The sequence below is a fragment of the Danio rerio genome, chromosome 7 (assembly GCF_052040795.2).
Source record: "Danio rerio strain M-AB ecotype USA chromosome 7, GRCz13ab, whole genome shotgun sequence".
NCBI lineage: Eukaryota > Metazoa > Chordata > Actinopteri > Cypriniformes > Danionidae > Danio > Danio rerio.
Window position 1 is genome coordinate 5,626,132 of NC_141027.1, and position 16,763 is coordinate 5,642,894.

At 44.1% G+C, this 16,763-nt stretch overlaps 1 protein-coding gene across 1 annotated transcript in view; it reads right to left on the minus strand.

The window, feature by feature from the left end:
* Positions 1-4,201: 4,201 nt before the first annotated feature.
* The window catches only part of LOC137496070 (basement membrane-specific heparan sulfate proteoglycan core protein-like), a 70,337-nt gene continuing 57,775 nt past the window's right edge, over positions 4,202-16,763 (minus strand). Inside the window, exons 8-15 of the mRNA XM_087260109.1 lie at positions 15,401-15,691; positions 14,790-15,065; positions 14,376-14,690; positions 14,004-14,282; positions 13,637-13,888; positions 13,071-13,313; positions 5,567-5,671; positions 4,202-5,430 (exon numbers count right to left, since the gene is read on the minus strand). Of these exons, the coding sequence (XP_087116235.1) occupies positions 5,369-5,430; positions 5,567-5,671; positions 13,071-13,313; positions 13,637-13,888; positions 14,004-14,282; positions 14,376-14,690; positions 14,790-15,065; positions 15,401-15,691 (1,823 nt within the window). The 3' untranslated portion in view covers positions 4,202-5,368. The remainder of the gene's footprint in view (positions 5,431-5,566; positions 5,672-13,070; positions 13,314-13,636; positions 13,889-14,003; positions 14,283-14,375; positions 14,691-14,789; positions 15,066-15,400; positions 15,692-16,763) is intronic.

Consider the following 16,763-nt stretch of genomic DNA (forward strand, 5'->3'; position numbering starts at 1 on the left):
GGACTGTTCTAGCAGAGCGCTGGCTGCTCAATCACACACTTCCTGGGTTTAAAACAACAGTTGAAGGAGGAGACAACAATGTAGACCAAACGTAGGCCTAACGCTTCTTCTCAGAGTGATTCTCTAGTTCAGTCAAATACTGCAGTGTTGAGTGTCTGGTAATTAATCTGGTTGGTCATTTTGGCTTTTGCATGGATTGTGGGTCACTCTCTGGTGTCTGATGTGCTCCATTACAGACAACCTAGTTTTTATGATTATGTGATCGCTGAATCCAACGCGATTTCAACACAGTCACATTTTTGAAGTGCTTCATTTCAAATCTTAATATAAAATGTAAAGAATGTGAAGTAAGTGTGAATGTCGACTCCTGTTCACATGTACGTGCATGACGTGAGTTTGTGAGATCAGTGTGTCTGAATGATTTATGGGTAACACTTAAGGCTCCGTTAGTTAATGTTAATATATTTACTAATATGAGCAAACAATGAGCAACACAATTATTACACTGTTTATACATTAAAAGCTATATTTACCAAGCCAGCTTGGATTTATTAATGCTTTAGTAAATGTTGAATTATGATGCTGGATTTATTTATGTTAGTAAATAATTGAACTAGCATCAACTAACGGAGCTTTATTGTAAATTGTGACTGATTTATGTTTGATGCACATGAACACATGTAGAAAGTAAATGTAAGTGACATACAGCGGGTCTGCATACTGCTGTGAATTCTTTGTTTTGAGGTTTGTGAAAGGAAAGACACAGAGTGTGTGGTCAAACTCACAGCAGAAGTTTAACCACAACTATGAGCTCAACTCTTTATTTTAGGCCTCGTAATCACTAATATCATTTTTTCCTATTGCAGGCTGTTTGTTTCATCCCTTTCTTGCCTTTTGTGTTGTGTTAAAGTATGAATAATATCAGGCAGTGGCAGCAGCTCATAGAGTCAGGCATAAGAAGGAAAACTGTTTAAAATAATTTCAGCAGTTAAACATGAGATGGTTGATTAAAAATAGATCTCAGGTATCAGGTCAGTCATTTTTAAGTCAAAACTTCAGTGGTTCAGCTTATAAACTTTTTATGAGTCATTTGACAAAAAGATTACAGGCCGAACATACACTCACCGGCCACTTTATTAGGTACACCTGTCCAACGGCTCGTTACGCAAATTTTTGATCAGCCAATCACATTGCAGCATCTCAATGCAGTTGGCATGTAGACATGGTCAAGACGAGCATCAGAATGGGGAAGAAAGGTGATTTAAGTGACTTTGAACGTGGCATAGTTGTTGGTGCCAGGCGGGCTGCTCTGAGTATTTTATAAACTGCTGATCTACTGGGATTTTGTACACACAACCATCCCTTGGGTTTACAGAGAATGGTCCGTAAAAATAAAAATATCCAGTGAGCGGCAGTTCTGTGGGCGCAAATGCTTTGTTCATGCCAGAGGTCAGAGGAGAATGGCCAGACTGGTTCAAGCTGATAGAAAGACAACAGTAACTCAAATAAGCACTCGTTACAACCGAGCTCTGCAGAAGAGCATCTCTGAACACACAACACATCCAACCTTGAGGCAGATGGGCTACAGCAGCAGAAGACCACACCGGGTGTCACTCCTGTCAGCTAAGAACAGGAAACTGAGGCTACAATTGGCACAGGCTCACCAAAACTGAACAATAGAAGATTGGAGTAACGTTGCCTGCTCTGATGAGTCTATATTTCTGCTGCAACATTCGGATGGTCGGGTCAGAATTTGACGTCAACAACATGAAAGCATGGATCCATCCTGCTTTGTATCAACGGTTCAGGCTGGTGGTGGTGGTGTAATGGAGTGGGGGATATTTTCTGGGGATACTTTAGGCCTATTAGTACCAATCGTGTCAATCCCGCAGCCTACCTGAGTATTGTTGCTGACCATGTCCTTCCCTTTATGACCACAGTGTCTCCATCTTCTGATGGCTATTTCCAGCAGGATCATGCTCTGTCATAAAGCGTGAATCATCTCAGACTGGTTTTCTAATCATGACAATAAGTTCACTGTACTCAAATGGCCTCCACAGTCACCAGAACTCAATCCAATAGAGCACCTTTGGCATGTGGTGAATGTGCAGCTGACAGATCTGCAGCAACTGCGTGATGATATCATGTCAATATGGACCAAAATCTCTGAGGAATATTTCCAGTACCTTTTTGAATCTAAGCCACAAAGGATTAAGGCAGTTCTGAAGTCAAATGAGGGTCCAACCCGGTACTAGTAAGGTGCACCTAATAAAGTGGCCGGCGAGTGTATACTTAACAAAATATATAGCTACAACACTTTTGTCTTTGCTTCCCTTTTTTCTGAATTTAAAGATCTAAATCTTTAACAAAAGGCCCGTTCTCTAAAATATTGTTCACACATTTGTGTAAATCTGTGTTAGTGAGCACTTCTGCTTTACAGAGATAAACCATCCTCCTCACAGGTGTGGCATATCTAGATGCTGAGTAGACTGGATGATTATTGCACAGGTGTGGTTTAGGTTGGCCATAATAAAAGGCCACTCTAAAATGACTATTTCAATGACATTGGCACTTTGGAGAGGTGTTTTCTTCATGGATGAACACATTGCTGATGTCAGTGTTGTGAATGGATTGGCCCAGGATGGTCGTGGGGTTTTGGTATGAGCAGGCATATGTTAAGGACAATGAACACAGCATGTTGTTGATACTCATTGTTACCCATTGTTATCATTAATCCACCCCATGTTGCAGCATGATAATGCACGGCTCCATGTTGTGAGGATTTGTAGATGATTCCTGGAAGCTGAAAACGTCCCAGTTCTTGAATGACAGCATATTCACTGGATGTCACCCATTGAGCATGTTTGAGATGCTCTGGATCAGTGTGTACAACTGTGTGTTCCAGTTCCTGCCAATATCCAGCAACTTCACACAGCCATTAAAGAGCAGTGGACCAACAATTAACAATCAACAACCTGATCGATCGTGAAGGAGATGTGTTGCACTGCATGAGGCAAATAGTGCTCACACCAGATACTGACTGTTATTCTGATGTAAAGATGTCTGATTATTATACACAAAAGCAGCCACACAGTCAATGCAGTCTTCCATAAGAGGCAAACAGTAACTGTCTGGTTTTGTAATGGCATTAACACATCGAAAAATTGTGCAAAAATGAAATTTGCAGTCAGATCCGTTGATGAGCAAACAAGGTGAGCTGTAATTTGGTTATGCAACATTATTATTAGGTATAAATAGTATCAGTTTTACAACTGAACTTGCCTCTAGGGTCTTACTCTATATGCATGTTGTTTATAGGCAATGAATCACTAACACTGATATCATGATCTGTTAGTGAAGGATAAGGAACATCAGAAAACAGATGAACAGCAGTGACATCCATCATATCAGAGCGTTCTGTAACAGTCAAAAGGGAAAGAATCGCATCAAGATCTTGAATTAGCTCAGATTTTTTCAACCTTCCTGCCATCAACTCTGCAGATCTGAAAAAATCAACATCATCCTCAAGGGTGGTCAAGGCTACTGCGCTATCAGAAGCAACAGAGGGCAAAGAACACATCAAAAGTCCAGCACAGGACAGCGCCTGATCAACAGATAGATCAGCACAGGACAGCGTCTGCTTTTTGATCACTGGAAAATCTCTGGGTTAAAAATTTAGCAAAGCCGACTTCTGTCTAATTGAGATTAAAAACTGCTCATGTGTGTTGTTTGTTGTGTGTTTGTTTGAATTATGAATATAATGCAATGGTTGCCTGTCATTTTAAATGGAAAAGAAGAGATGAGAAAAAGAGCACAGACGAGAGAGAAAGTTTCTGAGATCCCTTCGTTGCTAAAGCACCGAGTCTTTTTGACTCCACTAAACACCAAACGTATTGTGGTACTTTAGGCAGATTTCATTTCTGGTTTACTTTTAGGTCGGTTTGGTTCTTTTAAAAGGAACTATATGTGAAAACCCCCATTACAACTTTGAAGCTTGTTGGAGCCATTTATGGGTTGCAATTTTCTTTTGCACCACTAGAGGGTGTATAAGGTATTTATGCTCTCCTCACGACGAGTGAGAGATGTGTAGAAGAAGAAGGTCCAACAAACTTTTTGACCGCCATGCTGTGAGAACGGGTTTATGTTTGTTTTGATGTTTACTTTTAATTTTGAGAAAGGACAGTAAATGGATTTGAATAATCAACTTTATTTACAAAGGTATGGACATTTAACTTTTTTTTATTGACCGGTTTAAACAACAAACGCGTCAGAACCAAGACCCAAATATTCGCATCCACAAAGCTTTTTAAATGAATATTTGCCATTTATTATGTATTTATATTACTTATTATTTAGCATTTATATTAGACATGCTTAGAAGCAGTTTTAAGATTGTAGATGATACTTCAAATATAAGAGATAAAACATGAAAATTATTACAGTGCTACAATTATTGACAATGTAAAACACAATACATCACTAAATCTTATTAGTAAACAGACTTTTACTTGCTTTAGAGGATTAAAATATCACAAATATAAAGTCTACAGAACTAATGTTTTTAAACCATGTTTAATTTATAAACACAAAAAAGACACAAGTAAATCAAAAAATACAAACACAATTTAACAAATGTAGATAGAAAGGAAGCAGATAAAATGTTTACAGAATGCGAGTAATGGAAGTGGACTTTAGTAAGAAAGTGAGAGCCCTGGCTGCAGAGCTCTGGATATACTGGAGCTTATATACAGTTGTGTTTGGTAGACTTTAGAATCAGCATTACAGTGGTCAAGATCAAGGCTTAAACTAAAGTGTCACTATCACTTATGTTTAAGTACAGACGTAAACAAGTAAAGTTACATACAGTACCAGAAACACCGAGAGCATCATGTCGTGATATAAGAATGCTGAGAAACTGTCAAAAACTGAGGAAACCTCTAACAGAATCAACAAGCTGACAGAGTCAGAGGTCATGAGGAGGTTATTGATAACTTTAAGAAGAGCTGTCTCAGTGCTGAGGAGTGTGTGAAAACCAGACTCTCATAGAGGTTAAAGTTCTCTGTTAATACTGGCCTTGTGCTCAACACATTTATTTTCATCATGTAAGGCACATGTTGGCTCAGTGAAGAGTGAGAAGGTTCGTGGTTTGAGTCCTGTTTGAGTCAGAAGGTGTTTCTGTGTGTTGTTTTCATGTCCTCCATGTGTTGATGTGGGTTTCTCAATCTAAACACACACAGTGTAGCTGAGCTGGAGAAACTGAGCTGACTGTATGAGTGAGAGTGTGAATGTGTGTCTGAATTCTTGTGATGATCTGATCTTGTGCAAGGTTTTTCAGACTCCATGTGCCGTTTGGAGAATGCAGGAATTATCAGATTGAAGTTTCTTCCTCTGTTACGGCAAACTGACTTTGGTCTTCAGGAGATGATGATACTGTGAAACACACACACACACACTTATTTTATTTACAAGTTCTGTTTACAGTTCCAAAATACCATTATTATTATGATCATCATCTGTTCATATTGATATTGATCTGTGTAATATAAAGAGCAGACAGTGTTTGTACCTCTCGCTCTGATGTATTTGTAGATCAGTACAGCTGTCGCGAGCAGATACACACAAACTGCCAGAAGAAAACTGACAATCTTGTAGACAGAAATCTGACCTGAACCTGACAATGAAAATGAGAAACATTTTAAAACTATTTACTGTAGTAATGAAACAAAACTGAAATGTACTGTAATATTTCCTTCAATCTCTTATTAATCACACCACTATTTACTCTGCATACCTGCAGTTATTATATATTATTCTATTATATATCAGATTATTTTTATGTTATTACTTTACTCACTGTAACAAAATCAAAATTAAACATCATGTCTGAATAAGAGAAATCTGCACCTAAGAAGGTGGAAAAAATAAAATTGTTCCATTAAAAATCTCAGGTTTTGAAGGAGACTTTTATTTGGAAAGTAAATATTTTAACACTAGTTAATGCAGTCTTCATAGAATTGTCTGATGTTTTTATTATGAGAAGGTGATGAGTTTACTGTTCCCCTTCGGTTGGGGAACTTCAGTGCTATTAAGAGGATTTGATCTTTGTGAAAATCCACGAAATGGGAGGATTCGGTTCAAAAGTCGCTTGTCTGAAAGAGTATTGAAACGGGCCAATGAATAGGCTCGTTTGACTTGGCAAAAATCTGCGCAGAATCGATCACCGGTGATCACCGCAAGTTGCATGTTGGTTAGAAATGAGTCCGCCTTGCCTTCGCCTCGCTCTGATGTCACATTGACGTGCGCCAAAAAACTCTTGCGGTCACGAGGCGGGTACCTCGGATAGAGCAGTCGGCCGCAGTTGCTCTCAAAAGACTGCGTTACCAAAAGCATGATGGGAAACGACTGGCTGACGACACAGCTTAATGCTGATTGGATGAGACTGACACATTACACTTTATTATCTTGTTTTACTAAGGTTTATACCTGCATTTGTTGAATACCTTTTTTGTATTTTCGTTGATAATTAAAAAAAAAAAGTCATAAAGAGCATTACATATGGTTATTTATTTAGATTTACACGCAAACAAAAACAAAACACATCTTTGTAAAACATAACGTGACTTACCCAATATAACTAAATGTTACTAATTAATCATTAGGATGTGTGTGTGCTGTATTTTATTTCTCTCTCAGTTTAAAGTCCTGTTTGTTGTCATTTTCACTTTTTGTTTGTTTTTGTGAATTTTGTATTGTAATTTTTATGCAGCGTTACTCAATGAAAGTCAATCCAATACACACATATATTCAGACATACAAAGGTAATCAGACTGTTTTGTCATTATGCCTCATCTTTGTGTGGTTTCATATGAGAAGTGAAAAGGGTGTAGTAAACAAGACACACACACATATGTATATGTATATGTATGTGAAGTCAAAAGTCATGTTTAATAGACCAAGAACATTTCCACAGTTTTTCCTACAGTCTAATAGTTTTTATTCTGGAGAAAGTCTTGGGCTGTTTATTTTAGTCTGGCTGGAGTAATATCAGTTTATATAGACCTAATAAGATTGTCAATATAATTAACCCCCTAAGAATTTATTTGTCAAACAAACATTTGTCATGACCCGTCACTCAAAAGCATCTTGCTATGGCTACTTCATTTATAATGTAGCCAAATTAGGTTTCTTGAAAGTTTTCTTGCTGTATACGCTGTTTATTTTGTTATTCTTTTAACGTTTGTTGAATATACAGAATTATATTTTTAATACACCCTTTTAGTTAATGAGTTGTTCATCTTCTGTAATTCTGAAATTTTTTTTTGTAAAAACTGTGATCTTTCTATTGCATCCACTCCCACATTAAAATATTACAGTAATGTATACTATAGTGCTTTTGAACCATGTTATAAAATAGCCTATTTAAATTTTATAGATGCTCTGGTATCACAACAACTATAAACATAACCCAATACTGAAAAAACATATTCAAAATGCAATAATATTTACTATAAATCACCATAGTATTTTTTCATGAGGTCATTCGTCTGCGATTAAAAAACGCGAACGAGATCTCCGCCACTGGTGACGTTTCCAGGTGGCTAAACAGCGAGATTCAGCAGGTGTCCGACTTCTGATGTAATTTTTGAGCCCTCCTCTTACTGCACACGCCTGCTCTTGTTTACAATGCAGCCAAGGCGAGGCGCACCTCAAACGAGCCTAATGCAATGAATTGGCAGCGTAAGCTTGCACAGGTGTGCTTCATTGCCAATTATCCCAGCATCTAAGCACACCTGGAGCGAGCAAACGCCATCCTTTTTGCTTCAGAGACTTTCTGATCGAGTAGATGAGGGTTCCTCCTGCTGTGACCAGCGATTCTGAGCGAACGAGAGCATTCTCCCGGTCCAGAGTGTGTACACGCAGCGGCAGACAGTCGAGCTGGGTTTCTCCCTTGCCTGGCGTTCTTTGGGTCTGGTCCTCCAGAGCGGTGCGTATAAAGTTGCAAACTTCACAGAAAGAGCAACACAGTCATGCAGCACGTCCTTTTCAGGACGGTGCTCCGACTTTGCGTTTCTGGATGCGGTGGTTTCCTGTCCTCGGATGATAGGCACGGGCACTGCGTTGCATGCCTGGGGGGTCCAGCATGTTAATGCGCTGCTCGCGGGCAGTTCATGTCATCATTGCGATGCCATGACTGTTGCGCAGTAAAGATCGCGGCTAGCCTTTGCAAAAGGGCAAACCACCCCAGTTGTCCCCTGCTCTGCAGCGGGCACTCGGGCAGATCTGAGGGTTCCAGTGAGAGATAATCTGTCACCCACGGGCCCGCGGACCTCCCGCTCCTCTAAGCGCTCCATCCAAGCTTCGGGCGGGGGAAGCGATCCGTCTAACAGATGGTAGCCTGATGACAGCGGAGACCAGACGTCCACCGCGGCATCGGAGGGTGGGCTTTCATTGTCCGATGATGATCCAGACCCGCTCACCCCCTCCGGGCAGTTGAGCGCTGTCACTACGGATCCTGAAACGGACATGTTAGCCGTGTTTTCCCGGGCTGCTTCAGCCGTGGGTTGGAGATGGTTTATCCCCCAGCTCCGCGGCTGGACCGACTAGAGGGGCGTTCCCTTCTTCCCGGAGGTGCACAGTAGGCTCACGCGGTCTTGAAGAGCACTTTTTTCTGCTCGTGCTGCGTGTCCCTCCACCCTCACCACTCTTGATGGTGGAGCGGCCAGAAGGTATGTGGCGATTCCTCAGGTTGAGTGCGCGATGGCGGTCTCCCATCCAAAGCCTGTAAGTTATCTGGCTCCCTCAGTGCTAGAGCTTACAAAGCTGCGGGGCCAGGCTGCTTCCGCCTTGCATGCGATAGCCACCTACCAGCGCTACCAAGCGCAGGCACTGGCCGAGCTGCACGAGGGTGGGTCCAACCCAGGCTTACGGACTACTGAGTCCGCTGCGTGCGCGTTGGGGAGGACGATGTCCACATTAGTGATCCAGGAGCGCCGCCCCTGGCTGATATGCGCGAAGTCGACAAAGTACGCTTTTTTGACTTCCCCATATCCCAAGCCATGTTCGGCGACACAGTCTGTGAATTCACCCAGGAATTCAAGGCGGTGAGAGAGCAGTTGATGGGTGATGTCTTATCGGCGGTTCGTAGCCCGCTCCGCCCGCCGTGCCATTCATACCTGCTCCTCGCCGAAGGCGCCCGCCTACGAGAGCTGCTCCGTCCCCGCACACGCCTCTGGCGAAGCGAGCGCGTCGGGCACCTCGGAAGCAGGCAGCCCCCCCTGCCCAGAACGCCGCTAAGTCCGGCAACGGACCGCGAAGCGTCTCTGGGACAGGCCATCTGGAGAAGAGGGAACTTGCTCTTTCCCCGCTGGAGGGCGGGGCCCCATTTCCAACGGCACTTTTAACTGCCATAAAAACATCATGAAAGAGCACTTTTCCACTTCACCGGATGTGACAGCCCGAAATCTGCCAGTCTGGAACGCTATGCTTTCTAGCTTGCAGATTCGATGCGTTTCGCCAGTGGCTCACGAGCGCTGGGAGGACGGTCTCCTTTCTCCCACCCCTCGAGTCTCCCCTCCGGAGCTCGGGTGCGGGGTGAGAGCAAATCTCTCACCTCCAGCTTTTCCGTGGGACCTGCGCGCTTCCCGGATCAGCACACCCACTCCGCGCTGCCCCACTGCTGGTACGTCAGCGATTGTAGCGATGAGTCCATTAGCGAGAGCTCTGCCTGCCTGGTTAGCGCGGGCCAGCTCTCGCGGTGGCTCATACGCATCAGACTCAGCTATGCGATTCAGTTCGCGAAACGGCCCCCCAAGTCATGGGTGTGTATTCACCAGGGTCAGCCCCTGTCCGCCCCTGTCTTGCGAGAGGAGATAGCTGTCCTCTTGGCGAAGGATGCAATTGAGCCGCTCCCTCCAGCCGAGATGGAGAGCGGGTTTTACAGCCCACACTTCATCGTGCCCAAAAAGTGTGGTGGGTCACGAGCAATCCTAGATCTGCACATTTTGAATTGCTGTCTGCACAAGCTGCCGTTCAGAATGCTCAAGCAGAAGTGCATCCTCCGGTGCATTCGTCCTCTGGGTTGGTCTGCAGCATTAGACCTGATGGACGCGTATTTCCATGTCTCCACTCTTCCTCGCCACCGTCAGTTTCTGCGGTTTGCGTTTGAAGGTCGAGCTTGGCAATACAAAGTCCTCCCCTTCGGGCTCTCTCTGTCTCCGCGGGTCCTCACCAAGCCCGCAGAGGGTGCCTTAGCGCCCCTTCGGCTCGCGGGCATCTGCATACTCAATTTTCTTGATGACTGGCTGATTTTTGCCCTCTCTCGGAGCAATTGATTATGCACAGAGACAAAGTGCTCAGGCACTTCCACCTGTTGGGGTTTCAGGTCAACCGAGAAAAGAGCAAACTCGCCCCCGTGCAGAGGATCTCTTCTCTCGGGCTGGAGCTGGACTCGGTCAATTTGGCAGCGCGCCTCTCCGGAGAGCGCGCTCAGCTGATGCTGTACTGTCTGAGAGAGCTCGACAGTAAAATAGTGGTCCCACTGAAACTATTTCAGAGGCTCCTGGGGCATATGGCATCCAAAGCTGCTTCATGCCGCTTGGATTACTCTATATGAGACCACTTCAGCACTGGCTTCACACCAAGTCTCTGTTACTGCGATGTGTCGCCGCGCCCTCAGCCTATGAAGCGACCCCTCGTTCCTACAGGCCTGGGTGTCTCTAGGACAGGCGTCCAGTCTTGTTGTCGTTTCAACCGACGCTTCCAACACGCACTGGGGGGCTGTGCGTTGCAGGCATGTGGCTGCGGACCTGTGGAAAGGTACCCAGTTGCATTGGCATATCGCCTGTAGCTGTTGGCAGTGTTCCTCGCTCTCCACCATTTTTTCCGGTGCTGGAGCGGCAACATGTGCTGGTCAGGACGGACAGTACGGCAGCGGCAGCGTATATCAGCCGTATGGGGGGTATGCGCTCTCGCCGCATGTCTAAGCTCGCCCGCTGTCTGCTCCTCTGGAGTCATCCGCGGCTGAAATCGCTGCACGCCATTCATGTTCAGGCAAGCTCAACCGTGCAGCCGATGCGCTCTCACGGCAGCCTTACATCCTGGAGAATGGAGACTCCACCCCGAGTCTGTTCAGCTGATATGGGCGCGATTCGGGGAAGCCCAGATCAATCTGTTGCTTTCCCTGAGATCGCTCATTGCGAATTAATCCACCCCGCCCCCTCTCATGCCCTTGCTACTCGAGCCGCGTCAGATCCCTTCGATCCTTGACTCAGTATCTTTCTGTCCCTGAAGAAAGCTCTGCTGGTCGCGTTGATATCGATTAGAGGGTCGGGGACCCGGAGGCATTTTTTGGTCAGTGACTCGTGCCTGTAATTGGGCTGGCTTTCTCTCACGTCCTGAGACCCTGCCCGCGATATGTGCCCAAGGTTCCTTCCACTCCGTTTTAATACTAGGTAGTGAGCCTGCAAGCGCTGCCCTCGGAGGAGGCAGACCCAGCCCTTTCTTTATTGTCCAGTTCGCGTCTTGCGTATTATCCGGACCGCACTCAGAGCTTAGATCATCTGAGCAGCTCTTCGTCTGTTATGGCGGTCGGCAGCAGGGAAGTGCCGTACCGAAATAAGTTTTCCCACTGGATTGTGGATGCCATTTTCTCGCTTATGAGAGCCGAGGTGAGCCGCGTCCCCCGAGAGTGCGTGCGCACTCCACTTGGAGCTTCACATCCTCTCGCGCGCACGCACGCGGCGCCTCTCTAACAGACATCTGTAGAGCTGCGGGCTGGGTGACACCCAACACATTTGCAAGGTTTTACAATCTGCGAGTGGAGCCGGTTTCCTCAAGGGTATTAGGTAACTCCTTGGTGATTGAGGAAACAATTCGGTAGGGTGTTGAAACATGCTTGCTGCGCCATTCTCCCTAACACGGAGGTACGTGCGCCTTTTTATCTGTCAGTAAAGTTCCCCGTCAGGTAAGCCCTGCAGATTTCTCCGTGGCCCCCTGCACTGACTCAGCGGAGGAGTCACTTGCCGGCCCACTACGTTGTAGGTCTGCCCGCTAGTCAGCCCGCGTTTTGGGTATAGGTGCCTGCTATGCGTGATCCCCACTAGGCGATCCCATATGCTTATTCCGCCACGGTTAAGTCCCCCCCCTGGGCGGACCCGTGTCTTCCCTCTCCGCTAACCACTCTTTTGCTATGCGTACTCCCCTTTTTTTTAGGGCTAGTCCATATGTAAATTCTGCCATCTATCCCCCCTTGGGTAATGGATGGCCTCCGCAGCGTCCTCCCTATCGGGATTGCACGCTTCCCAACGTACTGTCGTATTTTCCTAGAATTATCTAGATGCTCACGACTTCCCAAAAAATATATCTAAATCCGTAAGACTTCTGTTGAAGTAGGATAAATTAGGGCCAGGGACACGTTGGAGGACCGCGCCTCCCATGATGTGGGTGTGTCACGCTTGCTTGACTATCCCCTCATCGGGGGCGTTGGTAAGGTGCAGTCATTGTGGCGCTTTCCATACTTCTCCCATTTCGTGGATTTTCACAAAGATCAAATCCACTGTATAGCACTGAAGTTCCCCCACCGAAGGGGAACGTTCGAGGTTACAGAAGTAACCCTTCGTTCCCCAAGGAGGGGAACGGAAGTGCTATACTCCGTCGCCATAATGACTGTCCCTTAGCTGTTTGAAAGTCTCTTCAGCTTAAAAGGATGACGTTTGCTCGCTCCAGGTGTGCTTATATGCTGGGATAATTGGCAATGAAGCACACCTGTGCAAGCTTACGCTGCCAATTCATTGCATTCTTGGCCCGTTCAATACTCTTTCAGAAAAGCGGCTTCTGAACCGAATCCTCCCATTTCGTGGATTTTCACAAAGATCAAATACACTTAATAGCACTTCCGTTCCCCTCCTCGGGGAACGAAGGGTTACTTTTGTAACCTCGAACGATCTCTGATATGCTATTATTTACATTATTGTCTGTGTTAAATATTTGAAATAATGAACAGTCGTCAGTAAGTGACAGGTTTGATTTATATAGATTATCAGAGAGAGTGGCAGAACTGCAGTGAGTCTCACCTCTGACTGAGATCCAGCTGTGCGGCGACTCTCTGCTCTCTGTTTCACAGTAGTAGAAACCCTCATCAGACTTTGAGACAGTAGGGATGCTCATCTCTCCTGTCTGACTCTGGATCAGTGATCCGTCTTTATAGAAATCAGCTGTGAGGATGGAGGAGTTTGTAGATCGATGTAAACAGTGTAGAGTCAGAGTTTCTCCCTCAATCACAGGATCAGCAGAACTCTCCAGAATCACATCACCATCTACACAACACAACACAACACAACACACATCTGTTGAGTCTCAATATCTGACTAAACTATTCATATCTTCAGTTTCATTAATTTATAACATTATCAAGCCTCATTTGACTACATATGATATAACCACTAAATTGTCAAACGTAAAGCGATTATGAATTGATATTAATTGTAGTCAGATTTTAACCAATGAAATATAGTAATCAGGTTAATCAAGTCAGTCTGATTGTATTTTTATAAAACAATGAGTTAATATGCAGAAACTGTGTGTATGTAATTGAGATGTGAATGTGTGTAGATGCTGTGGTCTTAGTAACAGGACTCACCATGTACAGTGATGTTCAGAGGATGGCGTTTCTCTCCAGATTCAGACTCACACCAGTAAACTCCAGTGTCAGATGTGCTGAGAGACTGGATTCCACATGTAGATCCTGTTTGTGCTGAACAATCTTGTGTGTTTGTGTGTGTGTATCTTCTTACGGTCCATCCAGCAGAGTCACAGCTCAGAGAGAGAGAGTCAGAGGAGAAGTGTTGACTTCTGCTGGGCCTGAGCACCAGACGCACTGAAGCAGAAACACCTGAGACAGAGAGCAAACGCAGACAAATATACTGCTGCTGTCACTGACATAAACCTACTGGCACATTCGAGATCAACAACAGCTCTGACAGCTGCTGAAAGCTGATTTCCCTCACCAGTGACCCACAGTGGCTGTGCGCTGCTGTTCTGTGAGGAATAGGCTGGTTCTCCTCTCTCTGCTCTGCACGTATAAACTCCTGTGTGCTGTAGAGCAGCAGGACTGAGAGTGTAAGAGCCTCCAGCTCCTCTGCTGCTGTCTGACAGATGATCAGCATCTCTGAACCAGCTGAACGTCCAGCCTGTAGAGGAGCCTGGAACCTCACAGATCAGAGTCACCGAGTGTCCTTCAGTGAGCCACGGCTGTGGAGACACTCGCACTGCTGCCTGAGCTTCATCTGAACCAAACATGAGGAGTTACAGAGCCATAGAGGAGCAGATACAGACTCTGATAATACTGAACACACACACACACACACACACACACTCACCTGAAGACACAGTCAGAGCAACAGCATCACTGCGCTGAGAGATCTGAGTGTTCATCTGTCCTGTACAGCTGTATTTACCACGGTGAAAGACCTCAACACGGCTGATCTTCAACTCTTGTGCTGAGGTTTGGCTGACAGTGTTTTTATGTAGATTATACTGGTTATCATACTTGTTATATTGGTCTGTTTGCTGTATTTGCCAGCTGTATGTCCACTCAGTGTTTCCTCCCCACTTTATATCACATCTGAGAGTGACTGTTTCTCCTCTGAACACATGTTCATCAGGCCGCACCGTCACCACAGCTTTAGGACTCTCTGTACAAACACAGAATAATGTGTTTAGTCTTGATTGAGAGTTGTAGAAGTGCTGTAGATATACAGATATACTGAATCACACACTGTGTTTTCTCTCACCTGTAACACTGAGTGTCAGTTCATCACTGTATTGTGTGTAATAGACTGGTTCTCCTCTTCCAGCTCTACACCAGTACTGGCCTCCATCAAACACTGAATCAATCTTCATGCTGTAGGAGTTTGTTCTTGTCATCTTTATCTCTGAGTCTTGTGTGTTTTTGTACCAGTAAAAGTCCCATCCGGTGGACAGATCAGTGTTACAGGTCAAAGTCACTGTGTTTCCAGTCAGTGCAGCTCCTGCAGTATCTGATCTGAGATCAGGCTTTGGCTTTACATCTGCAGTAGAACAAGAACAGATTCAGATCCTCAAAGTCAGAGTTCATCTGCAGTAAAACAGGTTCAGATCTGCAGTCAGCACATCATTGGGTAATGGTCTGAGATGTATATGAATCTGAACATCATGACTGAAAGTGAATTGCTTAATAATTCTAATAACCCAGAATAGACCCAGTCCAGTGTAGAATTCAGATTCAGTAAATGAGTCTATTTTAATTTTAAATACATTAGACATTGCATTGGAAGAACATGTATTGTGCTTTATTAAAAAAAAGTTTCTTTACTGTATATGTGATCAATATTATTGCCCTTATAAACGTTCTCTATGAACTCACGCGTCACTGAGAGAGAAACAGCAGAGTTTGATTGTGATGAGTTTGGTCTTCCAGATCTCTGTCCTTTACACCAGTACTGACCCTGATCAGACTCAGCAGCTCCTCTGATAGTGAGAGTGTCTCTGTTTACAGTGTAATGACCATCAGACTGTAACTTCACATTGTTTCTGTCTGTATACCACTCATATGTCCAGTCACTGTGATCAGACTCAATCACACACGTCAGATTGACTGTCTCTCCAGTGAATACAGCACTGTCTGGTGTCACAATCACTGTAGGTCTGGGTAAAGCTGAGGAGAAAGACAGAAACATAAAGTGAGTTAAACAGCTCTTTCAGTGAAAATAACTGTAAATTTTATGTGTGTTTTCTAACTTTAGGTTGTGTCTGTAGATCTGCTTTAATGGGGATTGTTCATTAATGTCATCAATATCTGAAACCTTTCAGAAATATAAAAAGCCGAACCTTTTCCTTTTTAAAGCAAATTATAAAATAATAAATAAATGACTAATAATAACTCAGTATTCGCCCAACACAGCAGTTTCTCCACAAACCAGGGTGTACGGAGGAACTTCAGGTGGATTGAGCAGATGTAAAGTTACTCCAGCTGATCAACAATATAAGTGTGAGAAAATACTGATGTTAAACCAGCATTAAAGAGACGTTAATATGATCAGTCAGTGTAACAGCAGCACTGATGTCTGATCTCTCTCCACTGACAGACTCATAAATTTTCTCCATATGTGACGTGTATCTGTTTACAGTGTGAACAGCACAAACTCAATTAAATCTGATCTTTTCTTTTCTGATTTGTGCCAGGTTCATATGTGCTATTAAATCTGCTGTAGATCTGATGTCTGCGATAGTGAACGTTTGTGACTTTTGTATTATTTTGTATTGACCCGTGTCAACATTCTGCACTGGCTTCATACTACAAACATCCTCTTACTCCTCAGTGGATTTGCAGACAGGCACACAGGTCAAATACTTTACCCACAGAAGTTAAGGTTGTTCATTTTGATTATTTTCTTGAACAACAACTTTTACTCCTCAACCCATTATTAAACATTAAGAGAAAAACCAATACACGCATCACAAAGTGATGCTAAATATCCTTTAAACATTTAACTAAGCGGAGACACTATAATGATGTGTGAATGATCAGTGATCAATTGTGTGTGTTATGGGTGGATTTACTGTTGGACTCTGTGATCTACATGTCTGTAATCTTGCTCAGTCAGTGTTTGTCTTCCATCTGTCTCAGTTTTTACAGCAGTTTCTTCATCATTATCAAGATCTACACAAACAGATGATGCTGTATTGATACACACAGTAGTTTTGTCACCTGTGTATTATTCGGCTAC